A 27,414-nucleotide genomic window follows, 5' to 3' on the forward strand; every position below is an offset into this window, starting at 1 on the left:
AGCCTTGAAAGCATCTGATATTAAAAAATTTATTGTTTGGGATAATATTCTCAATGTTCTCTAAAATCAAACTGCTAATTTATCCAGTCTGAAAGGCACCACAGGGACAGTGGGTGGTGAATAGTAAACATCTTACTGGCATCTTTCACACCTGGGGAATTTATCTCTCAGAGAATCCAAACGAAATGTGTACAGCAAGATATACAAACAGGAGTTTATTTGTAGCTTCTGTGAAGCTGCCTGAAACCTCTGATCTCCATGCTACCGTGGCATCTGAGGCACATTCATGTCAGAAGTTTCTTCAGTAAAATTAGCTTTTTTGTGGGAAGGCTCAGCAAGATCTTTTCCATGGTCTCTGTTATTCAAGTGCTCCAGGTCTTCCCTCTTGCGTTTGTTTATCAGGTGGTTTTCTCCCTCACACAGCTTTCCCTCTGGGACACCCAGTGTTCTCAGACAGACAATAGCTGCAGCCTGTTCTGCTAGTTTCTTTGACTTGTCCCTGAAGAGCAAGCAGACAGAGCACAGGTAAAAGTAGAAACCGAAGTCTCTACACTCCTGAAACACAATTCATTTCCTGTCTCTGATGCAACATCATGAAATAAACAGTATTTGTAGTCATCTCACAGCAGAAGAAAAAATAGATCAGCTCCAGAAGAAGAATTTGAATCTTGCTAGGTGTCAATGTTGATTTCTCACTGCTGATAGTAATAGGTTTTCTAGGAATACTACATCAGGTCTTGTGTCTCAAGTACTCTTCATTTCAAAGATATGAAGTCAACACGTGTTTGGCCCAAGCGGTTGCAATCCTCAGATAAGTTGACTTCTGCAAATATGATCTCTAAACAAAACTGAGTACTGAAGGATCACTTTCTGAAAAGACACTCAGGCCCAAGTATCTCTGGTAGGCATACAAGTTCACTCACTGATGCTGACATAAGAAGGAACTGTTCCGTAATAAAAAAACTTCTCTCAATTCCATGAGGGACTGACTGCAGATTACACATTTGTGAAATTCGAATTCAGAATTTGAAAATGTTTTCTTCTCAACATTTCACATCATCTGAGCTTAGCTTCCTAAAGTCTCTGAACAGGAATCCTGGAAACACCAGTAACTGTTGTGTGCATTTATCTTCCTTAATATGTCCAATGTTGGAGCTCTAACTGTGCATTTAAATCCAGTTCAACTTAGGTGCAAATGCCTGAAGTCAACACCAGTATTAATAGACGACAGCATAAAATACTGCCATGAAACTTTAGATCAGCACTGGATGTTACTGTTGATCAACTGTGATTTCTGAGATGCCACTGAACTTTCTTCTACTTTGCTGTATAGGGACACCTAATCCTGACTTATTACTGAAAATGGATCTGCTGTAGTGGCTGAAGACATTGCCTCCTCCAAATGTCCCCTCTGCCACCTTTGGTTTGTCACTGCACTCTTCATAGGCACAATTAAATTGGGTCACCTATGTGCTCCCCTTCCACTAGAATTGTGGGCTAATGTAATAGGTGAATTAAAATCAGTAATGGTTTATTTGAGCTTACTCCCTCGTCACATTCAATTTTCAGAATTTTTTTCCTACAGGTAGCTTTAAGAGGTATTGTTTAGCTGACTTTTACTAATGTCACAGCTGTGAACCAGAGTAGCCTTTCATTGCAAATTTTAAGCAGTATTTCATTAAACAGTTACAATACAGCCACAAAAAAAAAAACATTAAGGATGACTTACCACAGAGTTGATCTGTATTTTTGGTCAGCTACTGTCACAACTGAACAGAACAGTCTATCCAGTGGTCTTTGAACCTGGAGATAAAGAATCAAAAGGGATGTGTCAAAAACAGTCATGTCATTTATACAACAAAGGTTGTCAAAGTTCTTTGTTACTCTTAAGACCACATTAAGTAAAGCCATTAAAATTACTGTAATTCAGACTAAAAATTTAATCTTGTATATTTAGCATATATATAAAAAAAAGTTGTCCAAACTGCAAACACTTTTGCTTTACAGGAAAAACAAACAAGTAAAAAACAAACCAACCAAGCTTCTATACAGTCTAGTTCCTACCTATAACAGCATCCAGTAACAGAAGAAAACATCCTGAAACCAAATTCTTTACTTCACAGAAGTAAAAGAAACTTGGACACAGACTCCTGTGTAAAAAGCTATAACTACAGCAACTTCTTTCACAACTCAGTTGAAGCTGGACTGAAGGTCTGGCTTTCACTTTTTTATAATAAAATAAGCTACTTTCGTATATATATGTGCGTGTGTGTATGTATTTATTACCGTTTCTGAAGCAGCTTACTTAATAGTTACGTCACACTATAAAGCTAATTTCTTTCTACCCCAAGTCTTAAAATAACAATTTTATAGACAGGGAAGAGGGCTGAAAGGGTTCTTTTGATTGACTCACAGTTTCATAAACAGGCTGAGGATGCTTTTCTTTCCTACACCATTCCAGAAGATACATTTTTGGAGTAATTTGCGGTGGATATTCTCGCCTAGACAGAAAAAAAATTGTGGTCAACAACTGTGCCTAGAGTTTACTTACTAAACAAATCTATTTTAAAACAGACAGCTCAATAATTAAACAAAATAAGGGCTACTCATTATATTGCTTCTGCACATTATTCTTTGTGGTTTACTTTCACAGCTCAAATTATGAGAAAAATACCACTTCCTTATTAGATAGTTAAAGTAGCATGTCTGACCTAGCACCTAAAATAAAACCTAAACTCTTCTATTAACTATTTTTCTTAAACATTCACATCCTGTAATAATACAGGAGAAAAAACAGTGACCAGAAAGGAAATTCTAACTAAATCTATGATACAGAGTAGAAATACAGCTTGATACTATTTATTATAAGCAACAACACAATATGAAACATTAAAATAAAGAACAAAAACTGCTTCTGTTACAAAATAATACAGTCATCAAATAAATAATCGTAGCAAAGGTAGGTATCGATTCAGTTGCTAATATCAAAATACTCCTTGTACTTGGCAGAAAAAATACAGTAAAACACTGTATTCTGTCCAAAGGGAGCCATGTAATATACCCTGTAACTATTAATGCAGTATGAATGGATTTGTGGAGCACTTTATATAGTACTCTTCTTGAGCAGGTTGATAGACGTAATAGCAGGGTGGATATAACATGTAAAGTAACAGCAATTCTATACGCCTCAGATTATAGCCAGAAGTTACTTAAAATAATGTTGTACATAATCTCATGAATTAGTTTCTCAATGAATAACTGACGATGGGAACATGTTTAGCAGGCTGCAGATAAGTTATCTGCTTGGAATAGACTTCTGAAATTTATGCTGGACTTTTTCTATTAAAAAATTGTGTTTTAATCAAATTTCCACAAAACAATTAATGAACTCTATGCCTTTGTATATTCAAAATTTTTTATATACAGATGTTTTGTTTTTTTTTCTTAAAGCCACTCACACTTTTAACAAATTTACTGAGTCTTGGGAAGCCTGAAACTAAAAAACACGAACAACTCATAACATCCAAATAGCACAGGAAGAATAGTGATGCTAGTGATTACATAACAATGTACACTAATTGCTTCATAAAAATGCACTCAGTACATGCTGTTATACAAATTGTTATTTCCTAGAAACTGTAAAACGTTGCCAAATTCATACTTTTTATTTACAGATGCAAAAAAAGTTGAATAAAATAAATTTGCATACTTACTTGTCAAATCTAACAGCCATTTTTATTACATCTGGATCTTCTATCTGGTCATCATCATCTTGTATCTTAGTTTCCAGAGATGTTTTCTTTGCTTCGAAAATAGCTGTTGTTTCTTCATAGAAATCAGCCATTTCAAAGGCTTCGCTATTGAAACAGAATTATTTTGTATTGGAGATCAGCTTGCTTTTTGTACCCCATTATGACAGAGTAAAAAAAAAAAAAAAAAGTATAGAAACCAGTTGTATTTAAATAAAGTATACATGTACAGAGAATTGCATGGAAGTATGGCTATTTTCTGTTCAGTGACATTATATTGTTTCTCCTTCATGTCTCTTAAGACATACTTGAGCTACAAGCAGAACGCTGTCATTTCCAGCATTATATATTTAATTAGCAATCTGAAAGTTCTGGCAGAACCATAAGAAATACAAGTCCTGCAATGTCCATTCAAGTTATTAGCTCAATTTGAATATTATTTGCAAGTCCCAAAGCAAGGGAAGAAACTAGGATTTGGGTCAATGGCAAGTGCCTCAAATAATTTTCAATTTTACATCCATGGCAGGCTCCATCTACGCTGAAAAACCGATACTCCTCATTTTCCAAAGAGAACAATATAACCTGCAGCACTGGCAAACTTACTTGCTGAATGTTATGAGTTATGAGAGTACTCATTGGTATGAATCTGTTCAACAATAAAATGAATTCTGGACACTAGACCATTGTCAGCGCTCTAAATGGAAAAGTGTTGAAGCTGAATAATGCTGAGTGATGCTTGATGAGTGAAGAGAAGGCAGCTCATTATGTACTGGTACGCAAACACTTGTCTGAAATGCAGCAGGTTTTCTCTTGAGTTCAGTACTGAGATTAAAATCTCAAATGGCTGTAACATACTATCCCCACCACGAGGCAGCAGTGTTAAGTAACATTTTTGTCTGGCAACCTATAGGCTAATCTTAAATAACTGAAAGTTATTCTTTTATCTGAAGGTTAAACAGACTATTTAAAACAGTGGTTAGAAGGCTTTGAGTCCGCAGATGAAAATTGATAAAACCAGTTTCTAAGAGGCACTCTTTTCTGCCCCTCTCTTATGCAGTCAGCGCTACTTAAGCCAATTTTGAACATGGTAATGCATCCCATGTACAAAAATGCTTGTGTTCAACTTTGGAAGCCCCTAAAGCATCACTAGGCATAGCAAATAAAACCAAAAACTTTACCCCAGACCTCCATAAAGTATTTATGTGCATAAACTGTACCTCTTCTAATTACCTGTTTAAAGGCTTGACTCTTACTTTACAATTTCTTTTCTTTACATAATATGCATTACCGTTAATGCAGTAGAGAACCCCACCACCCTTTTGACTATGATTTATTTGAAGTTGTAGAAGGTAGTTGCAATCTATGCTACATTTCTTTAACGGAATTATAAAACTATATGCAAAAAGACAGCAAGTTACTATACTAAATATTGTTCAACTACTTAATTGCAAAAGTGAAAAATATCTTGCAAAATTTAAGTGTTGTTTACACGTTCCACTGCTCCTTTATGATTAACAGAGGCTAGCTCCTTTTATACAGAACAATTGTGGGCAGCAGTGTTTATAGAGTTGGTAAATCACAGTAAACAGACTGAAGGACTGCAAACATTTACATTCATTTTAAATGCGAACAGAACGTTGATTAGGTCTCACTAGACAACAATAATTCAATTTGCAAAATATTTCAAGCTTTCAACATTTCTTTCCAGTTTCCTACATGGAAGATAAACAGTCTCAGACTGTATTTCATAAAAACCAAAAAACTTCCCCTCCTTCAATCAGCAGAATAATTGTGGCATGCAACGTGGATATGACATAGGCAAGCTCAGACCTCTACTTTGTTCAGTTCGAGTGGGTCCAAATTTGAACTCCCCTCCATTCTGTGTGAATTTAACATCTATTGTATTGTTTCTCACATTTTTTTCCTTCTTCCTTTTTTGCCTCCCCATTCCAGAAATTTCATTGAGATCATTTCAGAAATCTAGGACAAAGAACTTCAACAAAGCTACTGTATTTCCTCAAAAAGGAGGTCATATTCAGTTCTGGTATTTCAGGTATGCAAAGCAGCACAAAAAAAAATATATGCAAGTGTCATACAGGCTACCTTCATATATTGCTTTGAGATCATCTCTAAGTGGTCCTTCAAGATATACATCTCACCATAAAAATCCCATCAATATTAAAAACCCCACTTGCACAGGAAAAGTTTATAAAAATCTCAGAAGTTCCAACCTACTAACCTCCAAACTACCTCTAGAAAATAGCAAAACTTAATTTTTTTAGATTTTTTTTTTTTTTTTTAAGAATTAATTAGTTCATGCAAATATTGGATAAATTCCTATCACTCAGTGATGTGCCTCTCACATTAGTATGCCAAATATATAGACAGTATTAGGGTTAAAGTTTTAACACCTGAGAATGGAGGAAACTTGGAAAGTGCTACTGTAGTGCTCCACATTTTAGCAACTGCTTTTTTTTTTTTTTTTTTCCCCCAACTTTTTCTGAGGGTCTATATGCCAAGACAGTGCTACAGACAGAACTGGTTTGCAAGTCTGGCAGAGACAATTCCTATTTCAGAAGTACATGCTTACCAGATTTCCTGTGTGGACTGTGCAGCATGCAGCTTCTTGCCCTGAGTAGTTTCTAATTGTTCTCTTAACATCTGACACAAACAGTATTTCGTGTTGGTATAGTGATTATCATATCTCACTGCCTGAAGGAGAAAAACAAAATATATTAAAATACACCAAACAAATTTCTCTTGTGTAATCCTCATTACACTTGATGAACTTCAAAACTATTTCTGAAATTAAAAGCAGTGTAGAGTTTCCTCAATTCAAGATAACTTAATTAACATGAGTATATCTTGATTATTTTGGCATGTTCTCACAAAAGGAAATTCAACTTATTTATATGCTTATGAAGAAACAGGTTATAAGTTAACAGATTTGACTAGTGAAGTAATATTTTTAATAAGTAACTGGTTAATGACAGTCCATATCTTCAGAAAAAAATGAATTGATGACATGATCAAATCTGCAGATTTTCAATTTATTTCCTGCTTTGCCATTAAAAGCACTCTATTTTGAATGATCCAGCAACTTTGCGTGATAGATGATTCAATTAATGAAGCTATAATACTGCAATACAGCATTACTTTGACACATCATTGCCTTTGCTTCCCAGCTGCTAAACATTCTTGACAGTATTTGTGATAGGCAATTAACTTCTAAAAACGAATCTAACAGCAACGTAATACTTAATACTCCTTCACTTTTCTGTTCAGTATTAATTGTACTAACAGCATCAAGAGTTGCCATACCTATCATTGGCTTTTCAAATTTCTAGACATTTTTAGAGGTAAATCTCATAACTGTTCCCAAAAAAACTATTCCCACGCTAAAAGGCGTGGTATGTAAGAAAATAACCACTAGGAAAACTTGTTTTCTGAGCGATTTCTGGATTTTCGTTTTTTACTGAACACATCAAAACAGAAGAAGCAGCAGTTCACTTGCAAGACTCACATCATATGCAGTATGTTAAGATATTAACAGAGATTATGTCTCTAAAAATAAGAGGAGTTAAGATACCATGGTAAGATTTGGAATAAATTCTAAACAATATTAATTACAAGTAAAATATTAAAAAAAAAAAAAAAAGAAGACCACCATACATATTTGATGTAATCTTGCATAACTTCCTTCAAGGGGAAAGGGCCTTCTTTTCTGAAAATGGATGGGTTCCACATGGCAGCACGAGCTATCATTACGGATGAGGCATCTGTTGCTTTCCGGAAGGTCTCAATGTCCATATATTCTTTGATGAAGTCATGAGAGCCTCCACTACAAACAAACATCAGTGTTATGCTCCAGAAAGTTTTATTTGTTATTATATATACTATAACATACCTCATATTTTCAAATGGGACATTACATTGTTAATGGCAGCACTGTGCTCAAGGATACCATCTCAAATATAAGAAAACAAATGGGTCTGGCCTAAGTTAGCAATGATCATTAACACATTGATTTTATACAATTTTTTTTTTTAGTATGGACAGCATCCTTCTATTTTTGTTCTAGTAATAATGCAAGAAGAGTAGCTACAAGTAGTACTTACAGATCAAAGAGCACTTCAATGTTAAAAGGTTGAAAACTAATCTAATTATTCACCAATCTAATTTCTTTTATTAATTTTTGTATATTGGCTAACCAAACTTAAGCCACTCAAAATACTAGCCAAGTAAGTTACAGCCAGTTTCAAGTATCACAGATCATATATATATTTTATAAGAAGGATTCTTAAGTAGCACATTTATATTTGTTTAGAGAGGCAAAAGTCTAAGGAAGTAGATTTAAAACAAAGATCACATCCTTCTTCTCAGATAAACCATAAAAAAAATAGAAAGGTAATTTCAGCATCTTGGGACACTTGCACGAAAGTAAACTGATACACTGACTAATTAGAAGCAATTCATCAACAATAAACTTCTGTTTTTTTTGCATCTCAGTGGCACACTTCTTCATAATGGAAAGTACTCATACAGAGTTGGTTTATCTGTGACATGCAAAAAAATCTAGGAAAAATTGTTAGCCTCATCTTTTAATCAGGCATGCAAATGATTATCTGCAACACTCAATGTGAATTTTGCTTTCTTCTGAATTCCATGTTTTAAAAGAATTATTCTGAAAACTCAAAAAGGGGGTGAGATACTGAAAAGAGGAATAGCAAAGACTATTAACATGGATTATTTCCTTTGTCCAGTGCACAAACAGACTTTCCAACAGCAAACACTTTTTCTTTCTATTTATTTTCTACACAGACATGTGAACAAGGAAACTACTCCCAAATTCCTGATCCAAGTGTACGGTTTGCAGAGTCACAGCTTTTCCAGGCAAACGTGACATCAAGAGAACTTTATTTAAGTCACAGCTGCTCTGGCCAAGGAGATTCTACTGCCACTAACAAACAGGTGAAACATACAAAGATGTCAATTAGACAATCAGGGCAGTCTGGTGCTTTTCATTACCTTTAAGAGCAATTTTGGAAGCAGGAGATACCTGTTTGTGGCTAAACTTTTATAAGAATGAGTTCCTCATTTTATCATCAGAGTAACCAAAGGATCTATCAATAAAAGCAGTCAGGTTCGGTGCCAACAGGCCTGTAGGCTAAGCAGGTGTTAGGGAAAACTGTGACACCACAATATGTAACACTTTATGAGCAGTGGGACAGATGAGCTCTACTGTGCAAAGTGTTCAAGACACACAGTGGTATGGTTATAACCAGTCACTGCACATGGCTTAAAAATCACAGAAAATTCAGCTGTTGGATGCAGTTAGAAACAACTTGCATAGGATAGGCTGTGACGCAGAAAAGCAGTAATTTTTTGAAGCATACAAGGACTTTTAAAACTAAACCTGAGATACAGTTGTAATTCCCAAGGCAATGTTCCATCACTGATAACTGCATTTAGATTTAGAGATAATATTTCTGTTTGCCTCCACATGAAGAACCTTCATTTTCCTGCACGAGCACAACTTATGTTAGGTACAGGCATCTTGTAATGATCAGCTGATTAGTACAACCTACTTTGCTATTACTGGAATGGAGACTGCTTCAGATATGGCTTTGATCACATCACAGTGGACAGGGTGCTGAGGCCTCTCCTCCTTCTTCCTTTCCAAAAAAGAAAAAAGACAAGACCAAAGATTTCCTATGGAAGTTGTACACACTTAGCTCACAGCAGAAATAACTCAAAGATTACTTGGACGTACTTATTTGTACTCATTTAATGTATATCTTATTATAAATTATATATAAAAATTATAAGTTTATATAATTATATATAATTATTTTAAATCAAATGCATTTTAAAATGTTCCTACTCTAATTCCATATCCAGATAAGCAGGGTTTTTAGACACATAATTTTATTTTTATTTGGTCTTGACCGAGTCTAAAATTTTAGGAAAATAGCTGCAAATAGTTCAATAGCACCAAATAGATCCATTCCCTAATTACTGTATTGGTTTTCTAAAAGATTGATTTATCTAGCAATTGAAATCAGAAGTACATAATAAATGTAGAGTTTTACTTGAGTCATACCTTACTGTGCTACATTTGCCAGAAAACTAGTAAAAATGTAACACACTTTCCTGAAACACATTTACCTTCCATGGACTGCAATGGCAGCGATACCAGTTTTTTCTATTCTCTTCACTAGATTCACGGTGTCCTCAACCTGAGGGATAAGAGGAATGACATGATCTTAGTTTACAGAGAAGAAACAATTATCATGTGATAACCATCATGTTATTGCACAAACAAATATTGAAATACTGTTCTTTCATTAAGGATATGATTCCTGTACTTCAACAGCATCTCCCAATATGCATACCTATTTAATACATACTTCAATGAAAGAACCGAGATGCAGGGGAGAAAGGGAAGCTGTAAGTACATCTTTAAAGAGAAAAAGTTGGCACACTGCTGAATTAGCCTGTCTTGTATAACTCTGCAGCTCTGGAGACATGGGGGGGGGCGGAAAGAGGCCAATTTTCTTTTCAAAAGCTGGAGAGCAATCTGTGGCCCATCACAAAATAGCAGTGTTTGAAAAATGCGACACCTACCAGGTGGCATGGATATAGAGACAGAAGCCCACCTGCTGTTCTGACTGGAGACACCTTATGCAAAAGCAGCTGGAAACAAAGCCTGTGGTGGCTGTAGAAATGTAAAGGAGAGGTGCCAGCTTTTTGGCTTAATACTATTAGGCAGTACTTCAAAAATAATCATCTTACACCGAGTTAGTGATTCTTTTCACACAGGGTTCATTTGTTCATATAATTAAGTGCACATGCAAATTACTTTTGAACAGTAGCTAGCTGAGTTACAGTTCATCCATCTACAGAACTATCTTTCCAGTTCATGTGCAAAGTAAATAAACAGGTAATCACATACAGATTTTAAAAATAATCAGTCACTTAAAGAGAAGGCAAATCATCTCCTGGAGCTTTACAAACTTTGAAAGGGACTCAACAAAAAAATAGTAATAATGGAACTATATCAGCTATTAAAAAAAAAAAAAAAAAAAGAACTAGGTATTTTTGCTCTATTCTTAATTGTTACATTTTAGAAAAACACTGACAGTGCAAAATGCAACAGCTTTAACAAAGTAAAGTCCCACCACAATCTTCTTGAAATGAAGGATTGTACCCAAGAATCTATCTAGAAAATGTCATTCTAAAATTGTGATGGAGACAGTGCTTCCGGGAAAGATTATAAATCTCTTCATATAAACTAGCAATTTCAGTGCTCAATCTATCAAACAGCTTCTAAAAAGGCTGCAGGAATTGTTTCTAAGTTGGGTATCATTTGTAGTACTTATTACTGTCTTTACATGTGGAGTAAATCAGGAATCAAGACATTAAAAGTCTCCCTGCAGCATAAAATACAAGTAGTTTCTAGAGCACAGGCAGTTACTGTTGCAAACAATTTCATTAGTGAAATCTTTGTTAAAGTGGATTTTGGAAGTTGGAGAAGTAACAGTAAGGCTTTGTCTTCCCCTTCAGTTTAAACTTCATGCAGACTGTCAAGAAATTCAAAGGTCGCCACACTGTGCTTATGTACACGATATTACTCTCAATCAATTCCATATTTGGCAATCTTCTACAATAACAGTACATTTTTCCTTTTTATTTTTCTTTCAGTGCTTATCCATCAGCAAAGGCTTTGGGATTAACTCAGTGGGTTACAATAAACAGGACTAAGATACGTGTATGTTATATAGAAGTATCCGCGCTTGGAATCCAGTAGAATAAGACTGTGTGTAGACATCTAATGTTGTCTTGAGGTTTTCAATTAGAGGAGAAACTTTGGCATCCCAAACAAATTATAATTCCAAAAGCTGTTTCACAATAATGGGGCTAAAATTTCAACATATTAAATTTCCATATATTATAACTGACTTTTCATCGTAATATTAAACAAAAATACAAAACTTCATGATGATTTATGTTCTTACTGAGGGCAAAATGCGGATTTTGCAGGTTATTGGCTTACAAATTCCTTTAACAAGAGTAGTCAGTATCTGGAAAGGGAAAAAAAAAAAAGACAAATGTGATTCCAAAAGAGTAATGAATAAAACTCTTCCTTCTCTCTTGAATATGCAATGAAATTAGAACAATATAACACTAGTTATTGTACCTCTAGAAAGAATCTTAAGTGCTTAAAGAACACATACAATCTCTAATTGAGTATAACATTTTAGCTGGTAAATATGAATGCTGCTTTTAATAGGTGAACTGTAAACACCAATCACTTCAAAACGAAGTGCAAAATTTCATTTTCATGAGATTGTTTCCATAGTCTTTTCATATTTGAGTTGTAAGTTTATGAAAACTGCATGTGAGTATTCATTAAAAAGAGCTTTTTTTGAGAGAAGAAAGCCTTCAAGATGGAAAAAAAAGAGGGGAAAAAAATTAAGCAATGTCATTGAATCTTCTAATAAAAACAAAAATTGTAAACCGAATTCCATGCTTAACACAAAGCACATTTTACTCATTAAAACAAACTTGGAATAAATGAACAGTTGAGTAGTTGTTAGTTTAACTATTAAAAAACTAAGCTATGGAAAGAATATTATTTTCAGAGGCTAAATTCAAGTCCAACAGACCATATTTAAACAAAAGGGCCACGTAACGGCCTATACACATCTAAAATCACTATATGACTATAAAGGAGTACTTTGATTTATGCAAGTATATTCTATGGGAAAATGGCACCAGAAACTCAATAGCTCCCTAGACAGGAGAGTGGAAAGCAGCTGATCCTGGCTATTACTGAAAAAATACTGGTTTTTTTAACTGTTTTTTGAGATATTATCATACATGTGATTTTACTGAGTGCAATTCCCCTGTATAATACAGCTTGAACTGCAGGTAAATTATTTATTTCAGAGTTGTGCATATAAATGAAACTTGAATTTTATTTAATGCTACAGTACTTATTAGGTTCCCAATACAGAATTGAGCTTTTATACTTAGCACATGCAAATTCTTATGCTTAAAACAGCTGGGAAGTAATTAGTGTTTTCCAAACTTTCCTCCATAGCATTCTCTTGATTAAAAAAAAATAAATAAGAAAGCTCTCAAAAAAAACCTCTTCAGTATTTTTAATTTTTCTTTTTTTTTTTTTGTTTTTACACATAAATGAAACTGAGATGACCTCATTTTCCAAACATTTTCAGTATATTATTTTCACAATCTTATCTTAAATGTAATAAGCTTTCAGTGTCAGTCTCATTAAGGATTCTGATACAAGAACAAACATCTTATGCTTTTTATTCACATAGATTAATGATTTGGAGCTGCAATTTCAAACATCTTCTGTAGGCTATAAGCTTAGTTATCCCTTTGCATGTGGCTAAGAGTAATTTCAGTACTATGATTTTGCTGCTTATTAACACCTTACATTAAAAAAAATATTTCCAACTTTTTGAAGTTCAAGCTTCCTGTTCTACTGAAGAATACCAAAACAAAATATAATGGCTAAGGAGTGGAAGGGAATCTGTTAGCAATTATCTTTCCAACTGCCTCTCACTCCTATGAGAAGTATTTTTGCCAGACTTACTTCCAGCTTGCCATATACTTTCCTCTCAGGTCCCACTCCTAAAAATTTCATTCAGGCTTCATCACTTCGTACATCAATTCCAATTTAACTCTAGGTAGTATCATCCATGTTACCTACTTCATGGAATACCATATAGGTCTCAAAAATTTAGGTTCTGGTTCCAGTTCTGTTGCCTGTCCTGTTAACTGACTTTCCACAGATAGTAACATTTACCCGATTCTGCTTTTGCTTTTGGAAAAAAGAGATAGGGAACTGTAAACTACAACTGCCCTCAGGAGCTCTGAAGGTGGATACAGCCATAAGCTATAGGGAAGCAGGACAAAGTGAGCAGTCTACTCATCAAACTAGGAAGTACCAAGTCTTTAAAGAGAAAGGAAAATAAAACATACTTGCTGAGAACGACCCTGGAAACCCAGAGCAGTGTGCAGACTGCTCAGTATCAGGAAGCCCAGAAGTCCTTAGGAATATACATACACACATCTATTTTAATATATATTTTTTTAATTTTAATATTCAAAACTGATTATTCTACTCTAGCTTTTACAAATTTGTCTTCTATGCATTCATCCTTGCTTCCAGTAAAGCACTACATGTAGCACTTTTCAAGGCAGTTTAAAACCCACAAGGTGATACTTACAGACTCAATTTTGTCAGGATCAGATAGCAGTGCTGCCCCCATGCCACCCTGGGAAAACACACAGGAACTGTTACACACTAGGAACATGAAAAACGCAAATGTTTTTCAACTCAATTATTTTACCTAATAGCAGATCACAGCAAAAATCCACTGCTTATTAGCCAAAGAAAGTAGAAAATGGCAAAATACGAAATGCAGGAGCATTAGTGAACAGTCTGGTGAAACATTTCCTAGAAATGTATCAGGATAATTAAGCAGTAATTCAGGACGCCAACTTGCTCCCATTACTTTATGGAGCAGACAGGATTTCAAAAAGACATTTTTAGCAATTTTAATTATCTGTTTTCTACTCATTAAGTCACAGCAGGACAGAGGTATTGTTTTAGCTTTCCACTTCATGTTTGAGAGGTCTTGGTGTCAGCAGTTTCTGCCTACACACTCTGAACTTAGAAAAGCAGGTAAACAAAAACTAAGTGGCTGGATTAAATATATTAGAAACACTTTAATAATTTAATATTTGGGCTGTTCTTTCTGCAACATTCCATCTGCATGCATAGATCTGGAGGTCAATAGGCAGTCATAAGAAATAAGTTAAAAATTGCATGACTTTTTTTTTGACCCAATACTACTGGCAGAATTTTTGATCTTTCACCCTAATGCAGGACGGTTGTTTTGCTGTTTTGTTCTTAATTATGACTCTGCAGAAAGATAAAATCATCTTCCATTTATTTAGCTACAATATAAAAGAAAATAGAAAAGGCTAACTAAAACAGTACTGGAAATACCAGCAGATCACTACAAATTTAACATGTCCTCAGCATGACTACAGTGCTTTGGTAACACCATTTTTTTTGTCAGATGGCTTTGGATATAAAATGGTGTTACCAAAGCACTGTAGTGCCATCTGGCAAAATACATGGAAAGCTCAGAAGCAACAGAATCTAAATATATAAATAAAAAGGTCCAGAACAAGGGGAAATTCAAATTTGAGTTTTAAAAGAATGTAATATTTATTTTCAGCATAACTCACTATGTCATTTTCAGACATTATCATTGAAACAAAAAAAAAAGTTAATGGGATTCAAATGGAAAAAAAAACTAGAAATCTACATGGGTGAAGTTACAAGTTAAATTAAATATTACAAGAGTAAAAGTAATTCTTCTTCAGAGTGCAAGCCAATCTACAAAACTGAAAGTAATGAAAGAGAAAATTCCTCTGTGAATTGATTCATCTTATGACTTACTTGTACCATTTCCTGGTACATTCAACATCGACCACTGTTAGATCCAGGCTGGAACAGTATGAACTATTCAAGTGAAGATACAAGATACCTGAAACGTGTCTTATACTGTTCTTACACTCATTATATGCTCCAAACAAAAAGCAATCTTGGTGATGGAAAAAATACTTCAGCCATCTCTTATATACTCTACCTACAATTGTTACAGCTCTTTGGTTCTTCTGTTCCAAAATTTCAAGATATAATCTGTCCTTCTGTCTCTTTAATACAGATAAGTATGTGCATGAAAATTTTACTGCTTTAATTTGTTCAACTCAGAAAACCAGTACGTCTATTTCACACCCCACACAAGGAAGAAAAGTAGTTAAGAATAATCAAAAGCTACTTGCCTTAGTAGAATATTCTTTTGGGCAGCCCATGTTGATATCAATGCCAGCTACATCACTCTCTCTGAAAGAGAAGAACCAAAAATGTATTTCAACGTATGAGAACAAGGATCAGGAAACAGGTATCTTGCTGGGAAGCTTGTTTTCATCGTTATAAGGCTTAAATGTGAATTTAAGGTTAAGTTTTTATTTGATCTTCTGAATTTTCAGCTTCTCATTTATGTAAATTATCTACTTTATCAGTGGTCTGAACAACCATCTGCCCACAGGTTTCAATGACCAGGGTTGTGCAGAAGCTGCAAATACTCATCTTAAATGCATTTACATAGAATTAATTGATACTCACCATATCAACCACCAAATTCACCAGTGTCAACAAAATAAGTCTTAAAAGTTTCATCTCTTTGAAACACAGGCTTCAAAATACCTTTCAAATAGGATGGAGATGTATTTTGCATTTATGCACAGTACTGTGTGCTTCAAAATATAAAAAAATAGGAGCCATTTACAGAAGCCATTTTAGGAGCCATATTAGTTTTGTTAGCGGGTGTGTAAAACCCAGCAAAATTTCACACTGGAAAAATCAAGGACACAGCTACTACACTAGAAGAAAGCCTTCAATCCCAGTATAGAAATTATGCAGCTGCTACTTTGAGTACAAATTATTTTAAATAGAAGTTGCAGTCTTACAGAACTTTTCTTAAATATATTAAGGGTCCTATCAAGATCTACCCTGATCCTCTCAATCATTACCATTTGTCTTCCAGAATAACTCCTCTCTACAAAACAACAACAACAAAACACACCACAATCACCAACAAAAAAAAATGCAAACCCAGAGTGGGAAAGGGCTGAGAGAAGATGACTTACACAAGCTTAGCTACCGCCAAGGCTCTTTCAGCATCTGCTGAACCCTGTTGGAAAAACAAGAGTGTATAATTATAAAATAGCATCAAATTAATAAAAAATAAGTTCACTTCCATGTGTATAAAACTATTATTTGCTCTAAGCATTTAGTCCAAAGTAACATAGACTCATTCACAGCCCAACAGATAGCAAAAACATTCAGCTAATGCATGTCAACCACTGAACAACAAAAAGTGACACAAAAAGAGATCTTGAGTGGTCAGTCCACATTCCTGACCTAAAACAGTATCAAACATTCTTAGCTGATCACCAAATAGATATTTATTTTTCCTGTTCTTAAAAATTTCCACTAATAAGGACTTAATAGCGTTTACAGGCAGCTTATTCCAGAGCTATCATTACCATTGAGAAAAGTCATTTATTGTCTAATGCTCCTTCCTCCAACATGTCTTATATGCAGTGCATTCAAAGAAACAAATTGTTTTTCCCTCTAGCAGCCTTTAATCTATTTGTGCAACATTAATGCAGATACTAATACTCTCTTATCCAGACTAAACAATGTCATTTCTTTTAGTCTTTCCAGTGAAATTCTTCACAGTGTAAGATTTAAGCATGTGATCAAGCATCAGGGTAATTTATTTTTGGTACTTATATGTTTGGAAACATAACAAAGATACTGATTACAAAACCAAGATGCCTTCACAGAGCACATAATTCATCTTAATCATGTCTTCTGAAACCAGCTGTATAGAGAACTTATACTGCAGCACGTCGACTGTGTGTGTACCAACAGATTAGAAATCTGCAACATATTTGGTGTGAAATTTTATCTCCAGCTGAAGCATCAAGGTATAAATAGGTGAATTACAGACAGCTCTTTTAGACTTACAGAGTTACTAGCGCTACCTCGTTTAACTGGTATTAAAAGAGTACCTGCTGGTGGTTTCTTACCATCTGAAAGACAACGCAGTGCCTCTCCCTTTCACAAGTTCTGAAAACAACTCTTTCATTTGGTGCAACAAAGTCCACTGTTTCAAGTACTTCTACATGAAATGAGAAACACAAAACAGGCAAAATATAATATACAGATGTAATCATAAAGGAAGACATACGACAACACAGCATCTATATAAATGAAATGCTATCAAATAAAACTTCTATGTACAGTCCAACTAATGGCACCCTATCTCCCAAAAGTTCTTCGAACACATTTCTTGCACACTGCAGTCTCCCTCCCATAGTACTCCCTAATCATCCCCACAGCCTGTTTGTTGGGAAGCAACAGCACCAGAACATATCTGAAGATGAATCAGCCAGGATGAATGAACATAACGCTACCATTTTTGGGAAGGGGCTGGAATGGAAAGTGGATTTATGGTTGGCTTCTGTTCCCTGCCAGGGACACAACAACTGTTTCTCATCCCACTCAGCTGTTCTAAAATTTATGGAGGGCTCAAAAGATATCCATTTAAGAACTTGCCTGTGAAAATAGTGTTAGGCCAAAACTAGTCCACAGACTTCAACTTAAGGGTAGAATGGCAAACAATGAGGTCTTGTATGTCTTGTTTCCTTACTGGAGTAGACTAAAGTATATATATATACACACTACAATGTCCCAGCTAACATTTATAAAGACTTACAACTGGCACTTGCCTCTACTACAGTCTAAATTAATGTGTTTCTTAGCCACAATATTGGGCTTACATGGCAAGTTTTGGCAGCAAACAGGGCTGCAGGGGGAGCCTCTGAGAGGAGTGCAACAGCTGCCCCACATCAGGTAAGAGCCAGTTCCAGCTGGCTCCAAAAGGGACCTGGCACAGGCCAAAGCTGAGCCAACAAGTGACATTACTTGTGCCTCTGTGTGAGCAGATTTAAGAAAGGGAAAGAAAAAACTGCTGCCAAACAGCAGCTGGGAGAAAGTGAGCAAACAGTAGAGAAACAACCCTTGACTGGCTTGCAAAGGCTTGAAAAGGCCCCCTTCAGCCTGGGGAAGGGACCATGGTGGAAGAGGCTGTTGCCCCACAGCCATGGTTAGCCATGGAACATGAACCATATGGCACAGCCCCCAGTGGAGCAAGTGGATGTGACCCAAACAAGGCTGCAAACCATGGAGAGCCCCCACAGAAGCAGACTTGGGGCCAGATCAGCAGCCCATGGAGAGGAGCCCCGGTGGAGCAGGTCTGGTAGCAGCTGCCACCCATGAGGGACCTGTGCTGTACATATGGACCTGTATGGGGGGGGAGGTGGTTTTTTTTTGGTTTTAGTTTTTCACTCCTCTGATCTGTTACTAAGAGGCAATAAATCATATTAAACTCCCTATGCTGAGTCTGTTTTCCCCATGACAGTAATTGGTGAGTGATCTCCCTGTCTTTATCTCAACCCTTGAGCCCTTCTTCATTGTATTTTCTCCCCCGTTCCTTTGTGGAGAGGGAGTGTCAGGGCAGTGTGGTGGAGTTTCACTAGCCATCACTGTGAAACCACCACAGCCGCTGACACACTTCACTGAAAAAATTAAAGTGCTTTGTAACTAATGAGTAGTTTTTCTCCAGAAATTAGATTTTATTTCAGCACATACCAAAAAAAACCAAAAAACAACACAAAAGCACACAAGCGTTTTTGGCTTGTTTATTTCTTATGATGGCATAAGTAACCACCAGAAAATTAGATACTAGAACCAGCATATAGACACAGAAATGAGGAAAGTTATCTGCTTATTAAAAATTTATTACTTGCCTTTTTGACACACAAAGATAAAACCTTCAGCACTTCATCCAATGTACTGGAATTTTATTGTCCTTCCTACTCCAGCTACTTCTCTCACCTGCTGTCAGTAAGCATGATGCTGAAACATTACTAAGATTTCCAACAACAATGCCACTTTTCTTAGTTAAGAGAGACAGACATAATTCTAGGAGGTAGAATTCTAACATCCTAAACTTTCCAAGGCCTGTACCTGCACACCCACTGACCCGACCTCAGCCAAAAACTTTACAAGAAACTCACCAAATCCCTGTAATAGCGTAAGTGAATGGTGGATATTTGCTGTTCTGTACAAGGTAGGGAAGAAGCTTGTGTTAGGGTCCCAGAAAGAACACCAAACTACTAGCTACTAACAGGTTAGTCCTATCCTCAGAAGGTTTGTGGTTTTCCTGAGGGATATTAGCTGAACTACTGAAAATTTCTTAAGAAGGAAAACAAAGTCTGAAACTGTACAGCAGCAGCCAGGCATAAGAATGGAGCTTCAAAAGCTTATTTTACGTCTGTACTGATACCTCATTGTAAACCCTACGCGATTACTTCAGCAAAGTAATTATTTTCTCAACTCGAGAAAGAAAGTTTACAGATATTAACAAAACAAATGCTATGCTTACCATTTATAACCCTCTTACACTGCAGCATCTTTATGTCAATCAGCTCCTGAGAACAAAGGGTGGAATAAAATGATTATAAGTAAAAGCACATAACCCATCCAGCTCTATACAGTTGTTCTATTTTATTAAGATACCTATCTAGAGATACCAAATACAGAAAAGGAAACAACTAAATACTTGTTTACATTTGTTGTGAATTGCTCAACCAAAGTTGTAAAATATGAAAGGTGAGACGTTGATACAGTTCTAGAAGATCCATTTAGTTCAAATATCTCTCTACCAAGCTAGAAATAAAAGCAGAATTAATTGTCCAGAGAACAAAGGGAAAACAATACTATAAGAAGACATCTCAAGAACTGAAGTGGGTTTCCACTGGGCTACACCCACAGGTAAACAAAATACCTACATAAGGTTTATAGGACTGTGTTACCTTAATTCAAAAGCTTTAAAGATTTGCTAAATTTACTAAAAGTTAAAATGAAACCTTGTGTTGAAGCTTACTGAAGAAAATTGGAAAACTCTGTTTCAGTGTATCAAAACAAAGCTACACAATACTGTTCTGTTGCTACACAACTGCCGTACAATTGCCTAAAATAATTTCTATATTATCTAGTAAATTCTTAAAAAATAAAAATCGATAGAACTGTGTTCCTGAATCTATTAAGACAGAGCTCTAACTGCAAATACTAATACATGTCAAAGGCATCGTCACTAGATTCTGTAAATTTGTGATTCCTGTATATACAATCTATAGTTGACATCCTAGAAAATTAAAAAAATAATAATAATAAATAAACGTATAGTCTCATTTAACCCAATGTAAAACAGACAAGTGGGAAATTACTACTGCCTGTCAAAAAAGAAAAACGCACTATTATCCCCAATTTTGACATAGTGCTAACTATACTACTGGATTTTGAGATTTCTTCCGCATCATCAAGCAATAACTGTTCTTTCAAATGGAGCAGAGTCAACTAATTAAGTATCATACCCAGCATATTGTCTCTCTGAGAAGAGATCAAAGATCCTCTCAGACTGATTCTGACAGTTCCTTTCAGCCCATTCTATTAATACAGATATCTCATTTTATTGGGGTTGAGTTGTAACCTTAGAATGACCTACCCTCTCACCCAGTTTTGCTCCGCTGTCCCAGGACATCCGTACTTACACAGTACTGCCAGTCTTGCTGCTTGGCCACTTTTGAAGCTACCTGAAGCTGAGCACCCTGTTTATTGTGGGTGTCACGGTAGTCTTAACAGCAGTAGAGCATGAAGAAATTGTTCTGACATCTAAATGAACTGAAATAATTAAACAGTCCTAAAGGATGGGCCTACCGTAAACTTGACTGCTCAAAAGGTTCTCTCAAGCCACTCTGTTGTTTTTTTTCCATTTTTTAAATGAAAAGTATATGGAAAGAGTCCCACAGTAAGCCAAGCCTACTCCTTTCCTTCCATTTTTTCAGTAACCCTGTCCTCAAATTGCCTCATCTGCTCCTCCTCCGTACCTCACAGTACACGATGTCAGCACCGTAGTCCAGGGCCAGAAGACGCATCGGTAAGGTTCCCACTCGCACCATGGGCGCCAGGATGTTCTTCCCTCTGAAACACAGCGGGGTGTTCACCGTCATTCCTGTTGCAGCACTGTCTGAAAGAGAACACAGGGGATGTGGGGGGGGGGTTATGACATATTATTTCCTTCCAGGAAACTCCCAGAACTTTTCCTCAGGGGGGACTGAGGCTGTGGAGCCTCATGTGGCGGCTCGCAGGCTGGGTGCTTCGTCCCCACAGGGTGAGAGAAGCCCTGAGCCCACCACAGTGGGGGGGCTCCCCTCATGGCGGCACCACCCTGCCAGGCGCTGAAAGCACCCTGAGGGAGGTGAAAGCAAGATATGAGGCGGCAGCCGGGCTCCCCCCACACCGTTCCTCACCCTCCTCGCGTGGAGCCGGCTGAGGAGGGGTAGGGACGGAGGCAGGGAAGGAGGAAGGCCGCCGGGGGGGCGGTGAGGAAGGCGGGCGGCCCGGCCGTCGCCTCACGGCGTCATCGAGCGGCGCCGCCGCCATGGCGCTGAGGCGCGGCGGGGCAGCGGCCGCCCAGGCGGCGGTGGGCTCGCAGCCCCCGGAGCATGTGGTGCGCATCCCCTGGGCCCTGCGGCAGCGCCTGGAGAAGCGGCGGAAGGCGAGGCGGCCCGGGGAGGCGGCGATGCCCTCCGGCAAGCTGCTGCTGCGCAGCCGGCGGCCGGAGCTGAGCCAGCCCCGCTGGCAGATCGTGGGGCGCTGGGAGCGGCCGCGGCTGGTGTCGGCGGGCTGGAAGCACCGGGAGGCGTGCGGGGATTACTTCCAGCTGGAGCCTTCTCAGGAGGCTGCCCCCGCTTTGAAGGCTCCGCCGGCTCCTCAGGGCCAGTCCTTCGCCGAGCTGGGGCTGCAGCCGGCGCTGCTGGCCGCCCTGCAGCGCCTGGAGGTCGGCCGCCCCACGGCGGTGCAGCGCCTCGCCATCCCCGCCCTGCTCCGCGGCCGCAGCGCCCTGTGCGCCGCCGAGACGGGCAGCGGCAAGACGCTGGCTTACCTGCTGCCGCTGCTCGACCGCCTGCTCGCCCGGCCCGAGGAGAAGGAGGAGGAGAAGGAGGAGGAGAAAAAGGTGGCGGCGCCCCGCGGGCTGGTGGTGGTGCCGTCGCGGGAGCTGGCGGCGCAGGTGGGCGCGGTGGCGGCGGCGCTGTGCCGGCCGGCGGGGCTGCGGCTGCGGGGGCTGACGGGCGGCGGCGCCGCGGGCGGGCTGAGGCGGCAGCTGAGGGGACCGGGGGTCGCCGTGCTGCTGGGCACCCCCGGGGCGCTGCGGGATGCGCTGCGGAGGAGGTTCCTGAGCCTCGGGAGGCTGCGGTGGATGGTGCTGGACGAGGCGGACACGCTGATGGACGAGTCCTTCGCGGCGCCCATCGAGGAGATCCTGGCGCACGCCCCGCTCGCTGCTGGGGCCCCTGGGCCGGCTGGGCCCCGCGAGGAGAGGACGCAGGTGGTGGTGGTGGGAGCCACCTTCCCCGCTGGGCTGAGCGAGGTGCTGGGGAGGTTCGTCGACGTGGGCCGCTTCGCCAGCCTGGCCACCCAGGGCCTGCACCGCCTGCCGCCCCACGTCCAGCAGAAGTTCGTCCGGCTGAAGGGCCAGGACAAGCTGCCGGAACTGCTGCAGCTCCTCAAGGACCACCCGGCGTCCGGTGGGGCCGTCATCATCTTCTGCAACAGCGCCAGCACCGTCAACTGGCTGGGCTACATCCTGGATGACCACAAAATCAAGCACCTGAGGTTGCAGGGGCAGATGTCAGCTGTTGCCAGAGCAGGCATCTTTGCCTCCTTTCAGAAGGGTGACGTTTCTGTCCTTGTCTGCACTGACCTGGCCTCCCGGGGGCTGGACACCAGCAGCGTGCAGCTAGTGGTCAACTACGACTTCCCAGACACTCTGCAGGACTACCTGCACCGCGTGGGGCGGGTTGGACGCGTCGGAAGCAAGACCCCTGGAGCTGTGGTTAGCTTTGTCACCCATAAGTGGGATGTGGACCTGGTGCGGAAAATCGAGACCGCAGCCCGGAAAAGGACAGGTCTCCCAGGCATGGACTCCTCTATTAATGAGCCTCCGCCTAAAGCAGATTGATTTGTGTTGCCAGGCAGTAATAAATGGCCTGGCAGGGCCTAAGCTTGAAGCCATTAAGGCAGAGCATATGAGCTCAAGTGTGTGAGCTCCATTGAAACAGTATAGAATTGAGGTTCATAACCAGGTGATGGGGTTAATTTTGTGCACTGTTCTGGAAGCTGCGATAGTCACTTCCAAAGGCGATAGTCACTTCCAAAGGCGTCACAACTCACAGCTTCCCAAAAGGAGGTTAATAAGTGAATAATAAAATACCTTTGGAGAAGACCCAAGAATCCTGTCATCTGTTGCATTTGCTTAATTGTGTTGAGACTTTTAACTTAAATTCAAATCAGAGTGAATGTATGCCTTCCCACCAACAGCAGTTAAACAATATTATTCAATCTTAAGAATGTCTACTGGCAGAAGAAAAAAAAAAAAAAGAATGTTTTCCTAACTTTGTTGTAACTTTGACCCAATTTTAGCTATGTGTGGAAAGACTAAATGGTAAATTACATTAAACTTTCTTGTAGCATTTGATTCAGAGAATTCTAGACCAAATACCTATAAAGACAGGTGGGAGTGAGAAGGTACGATAAAACTCAAGGCTTTTTCAAGCTTTTATTTATCATCTTACAGTTGCCTTTCAGTGGGAACAGACATCTGTGCTGCTTCATTGTATTAAAGAAAAAAGCATCATGTTTTCTGCTTGTTTTTCATGCGGGCTCTAGTGATGTCTGCTGTCTGTACTGCATTAAAAAGAAAAAAAAGTAAATGTCTCCTGTGGCAAGGAAAGAAAGTGTTTTGACTCACAAGTTCTATCATAACAGAACAGGTGCATAAGGTTTCTTTTGAGTATCATGTCATTGTTCTCTTCTGCTTTAAAGCAAAAGGATTAAAATGAGGCTGAGGTTATTTCATATCTAGCTGCTAGCTGGTATCCATGGTAAATAATCACACAAAAAGAGTATTTTAGCTCTGATTTATGTTGCGGTGACTTATCACAGCTTCTTCTTTTAGTGGCTGTTTTTTCCTCACACTGTCCACTTTTTCAGCCTGTGCTAAAACTCAGCATGCAGGAATAGGAAGCTGTTAGAAGATTGCAGCAGAATGTCTCTAAATCATTGGTTTCAAAGCAAGTAAGGCACTGGAGCTACTTGCATTCTGAGTATGAGAGTAAAAAGCATAGAAACAAAACTAGAAATTGTGCGCATGTATTCTGTTCAATTCCACAGCTAAAGGGCTCTTAGGGGAAGTTACAAACTATAGTAAAGTTACTTTATTCAGTGGAAAGCTTTCAACTTTCTAAATTAGGTGTAAAAACATTCATATTTTTGACCCATTCATTGCATAGACTACTTGCCTAATATCTGAAGTTCATTCAATTGCAAATCATGCATTTCATGCACCCACAAGCAGAAGTATACTTTGTATGAGCGGTAAGGTAAATACTTAAGCAGAAATTTAGGGGTAGTGTGTAGTATAATTTACAGAAAATCCTATTTCCATTTGATGCATCTAGGCTTTATGAGATTTTCTGAACTGCTGAGAAACAGCTTCCTTCAACTGTGGACACAACAGTTACCTTAAATGAAGTAAACTGTATTAAACTCCAAGGAGAAAAAAAAAAAAAGTAATATTTGCTTGCTTGCTTTCAGGCTGACTGCATTTCAAGTGTCATATAATTTGAATCTGATGTAAGACAAGGCAGTTTTCAAATCCATAGTACTTCACCATTTTAGCATAAATACCGAGTTACTATCTATTCCATTGAGTGTCTTCCTCTTATTAGGCAGCTGGTGATGCCAACTGTGTTTCTCTGCTCAATATACAGAGTTGCCCTTTTAAGTTGGAGTGAAGTTTTTTGCTTAGGAGTTTGGGTGTTAGACTCCCTGGACCCATGTTCTCATAAATATACAAGACTAAATCAAACAATTAGGGATAAACTTTCGTAACTGTTGTAGATATGTGCTATAATTCTTTAGCTAGAAACTGCTAGTAGCAGAGCAAATAGTGTGACTGATTTTAAGTCATGCAGCCTTTTTGGAGTTTATGTTTGGTTCCTGCAGGAAAACAGTTCCAAAGAAGTTAAATGATGTCATGTAAACATAACCTCTGACTCAGGATCCACAGTCAAAACTACCTGGCAATGTTCATTCATAATTAATGCATCCACTTATTTTTTATTGGTAACTAAGTGGCACTGGTGATAAGAAGGTATATTTTTTCCTGAGTTAAAATGTGGGAAAGGAAGATGGGAGGAAGGTTGATTTCTGATCAATTCACCATAAAATCAGCTTATAAAAGCTAATGGTAGTCTTACTGAGGTATTAAATATACATGTTAAAAAATGAATGATTGGTGTACTATGTATATGTTATAAAAAATGAATTATATATCCTCTAATGGCCATAACAAAAGACATTGAAGATGTTCTACAAGGTTACATTTGCATATTCTTGTTAAGGTCTTTAGATGTATAATTTTAGGGTAACTTCTATAACCCACTTTTAAAAATTCTGCAATAGTCTGTGAATCTGGAATAATATTACAGTGAGTCCCATGCCAGGTCATTCTGGATTGAAGTACACAATAGAAAATCAAATTAAACAACACAGTGAAATTATAAAGGTCTTTCAGCTATATGCTTCTTAAATTTGAAGTAACATGCACATTATATATTTACAAGCAGTAACTTTAAACTTAGCGCAAATGCTCTGAACTGATTGTTGCTAGGGCACTGTTGATCAAAACAGTTTATCAAAAAAATAAAAGACATTTTGACATTTGTATTCTAAAGTGGCCAATAAAAAGCTTTGGGTAGATATGCTCAGAGAACATAAACATTTACCAATAAAGCCTTTTGTAAACATTACTTTCAAATAGAACTGCAGTTCTTTTAAGCGTATATTGAGAAATCTCACTTTCCTACTGTTGTTCACAAAGAGATGGTTATTACAGCCTGTCATTAGCAGCAGCGATTACATTCAGGAATACACAAACATTCAAATCCTGCTATATGCAAACTGATACAGAGCCACCAAACGTAGACATCCGCATCAGTGAGATGTCGTGTTTTACTAGAGTAAGTAAATACTATAGCGAAGCCTTCAAAGAGATTTAGAGACCCCATCACAGATAGTGAGCTAAAAATGTATGTAGCTCACATATGGTAAAACTCTTTTTTAAGGAAGAGACATATTTGATGTCGTCTTAGCTAGACTTTAACCGAAGTTTGGTTAAAGTTTGGCTTCTTAGCGCTGTCTCTAAATGTCATGTTACTCACTGTTCACATCCTAATGACAGTCTACACACACAATTGTTTATTTGCTCTTTTTATATCTATCCTTATTCCACCTTCTGTGTAAACTCACATATTAGCCTGTATGGGCATAAAAACAACAGCGTATGAGTTTTATCTTAGAGGTACTGCAAGGACATTCAGACACTTTTGATGTACATAGCCCAGTGTCTAGTAGCAAGGTACCTAAAATGCCTCCGTATAACTGGTCTCCCCAGACACCACCTTTCCCCTCCTTCCTGAAACGTATTTATGAGCCATGTTTACACATTAGTGGTCGAGTGTGTGGTGGAGAAGTTCTCCATGCGTATTCTGACCAGCTTCTCAGGAGGGACCGGCCTCAGGAAGAACTTGCAGTTGAAGGCCTGCCGACAGGCCTTGCGGAAGTTTTCCGAGAGGAAAGCGTAAATGATGGGGTTGATGCAGGAGTTCCCGTAGGCCAAGCAATGGGAGATGATACGGAAGGTGAAGGAGATGTTGTTCAAGGGAAAGTGCCCGAACTCTGCCCACATTGTGATGATGTGGTGCGGCAGCCAGGACAGCAGGAACACAGCAACCACAAGAAGCACTGTCTGCGCTGTCTGGAAAGACAAGATCAAGTATTAAATTGTTGCCATGCTCA

At 38.4% G+C, this 27,414-nt stretch overlaps 3 protein-coding genes across 6 annotated transcripts in view; 1 reads left to right on the forward strand and 2 right to left on the reverse strand.

Annotated features, from left to right (window-relative positions):
• On the reverse strand, window positions 1-23,051 carry DUS2 (dihydrouridine synthase 2). 3 transcript variants are annotated; one of them, XM_084533299.1, is made up of 16 exons: window positions 22,439-23,051; window positions 21,381-21,520; window positions 19,877-19,922; window positions 17,457-17,548; window positions 16,509-16,552; window positions 15,642-15,702; window positions 14,012-14,059; window positions 11,768-11,833; window positions 9,918-9,988; window positions 9,338-9,424; window positions 7,422-7,590; window positions 6,340-6,461; window positions 3,714-3,857; window positions 2,414-2,501; window positions 1,730-1,803; window positions 1-499 (listed from the first exon to the last, which is right to left on the reverse strand). In XM_084533299.1, exons 2-16 carry the CDS (start codon window positions 21,501-21,503, stop codon window positions 262-264), a joined length of 1,473 nt encoding a protein of 490 aa, XP_084389425.1. In that variant the 5' UTR covers window positions 21,504-21,520; window positions 22,439-23,051; the 3' UTR covers window positions 1-261. The 3 variants fall into 3 exon arrangements, with proteins under 3 accessions (XP_084389425.1, XP_084389424.1, XP_084389426.1); XM_084533298.1 differs by lacking the exon at window positions 22,439-23,051 and adding an exon at window positions 21,804-22,141; XM_084533300.1 differs by lacking the exon at window positions 22,439-23,051 and adding an exon at window positions 21,804-21,857 and having other exon boundaries at window positions 21,381-21,516.
• On the forward strand, window positions 22,076-23,515 carry DDX28 (DEAD-box helicase 28; the record flags this gene model as incomplete). The annotated part of the gene is made up of 1 exon (XM_084533440.1): window positions 22,076-23,515. One exon carries the CDS (start codon window positions 22,076-22,078, stop codon window positions 23,513-23,515), a length of 1,440 nt encoding a protein of 479 aa, XP_084389566.1.
• Window positions 23,004-27,414, reverse strand: part of LOC311443254 (galanin receptor type 1-like) — a 21,794-nt gene continuing 17,383 nt past the window's right edge. For both annotated transcript variants that reach the window (XM_084533311.1, XM_084533312.1), the window contains one exon: window positions 23,004-27,373. In XM_084533311.1, the coding sequence (XP_084389437.1) occupies window positions 27,056-27,373 (318 nt within the window). In that variant the 3' untranslated portion in view covers window positions 23,004-27,055. The remainder of the gene's footprint in view (window positions 27,374-27,414) is intronic.

This window comes from Aythya ferina, assembly GCF_964211825.1.
Source record: "Aythya ferina genome assembly, chromosome: 12".
In the NCBI taxonomy this organism is placed as follows: domain Eukaryota; kingdom Metazoa; phylum Chordata; class Aves; order Anseriformes; family Anatidae; genus Aythya; species Aythya ferina.

Coding starts and splice junctions, on each gene's coding strand:
- DUS2 (XM_084533298.1), bottom strand. CDS start 22,011: ATGCGCACCACATGCTCCGGGGGCTGCGAGCCCACCGCCGCCTGGGCG. Junction 3,858..6,339: donor CAGTCCACACAGGAAATCTG/GTAAGCATGTAC, acceptor CTGTTTCAATAG/CGAAGCCTTTGAAATGGCTG. Junction 2,502..3,713: donor ATGGCTGTTAGATTTGACAA/GTAAGTATGCAA, acceptor TTTTCTGTCTAG/GCGAGAATATCCACCGCAAA.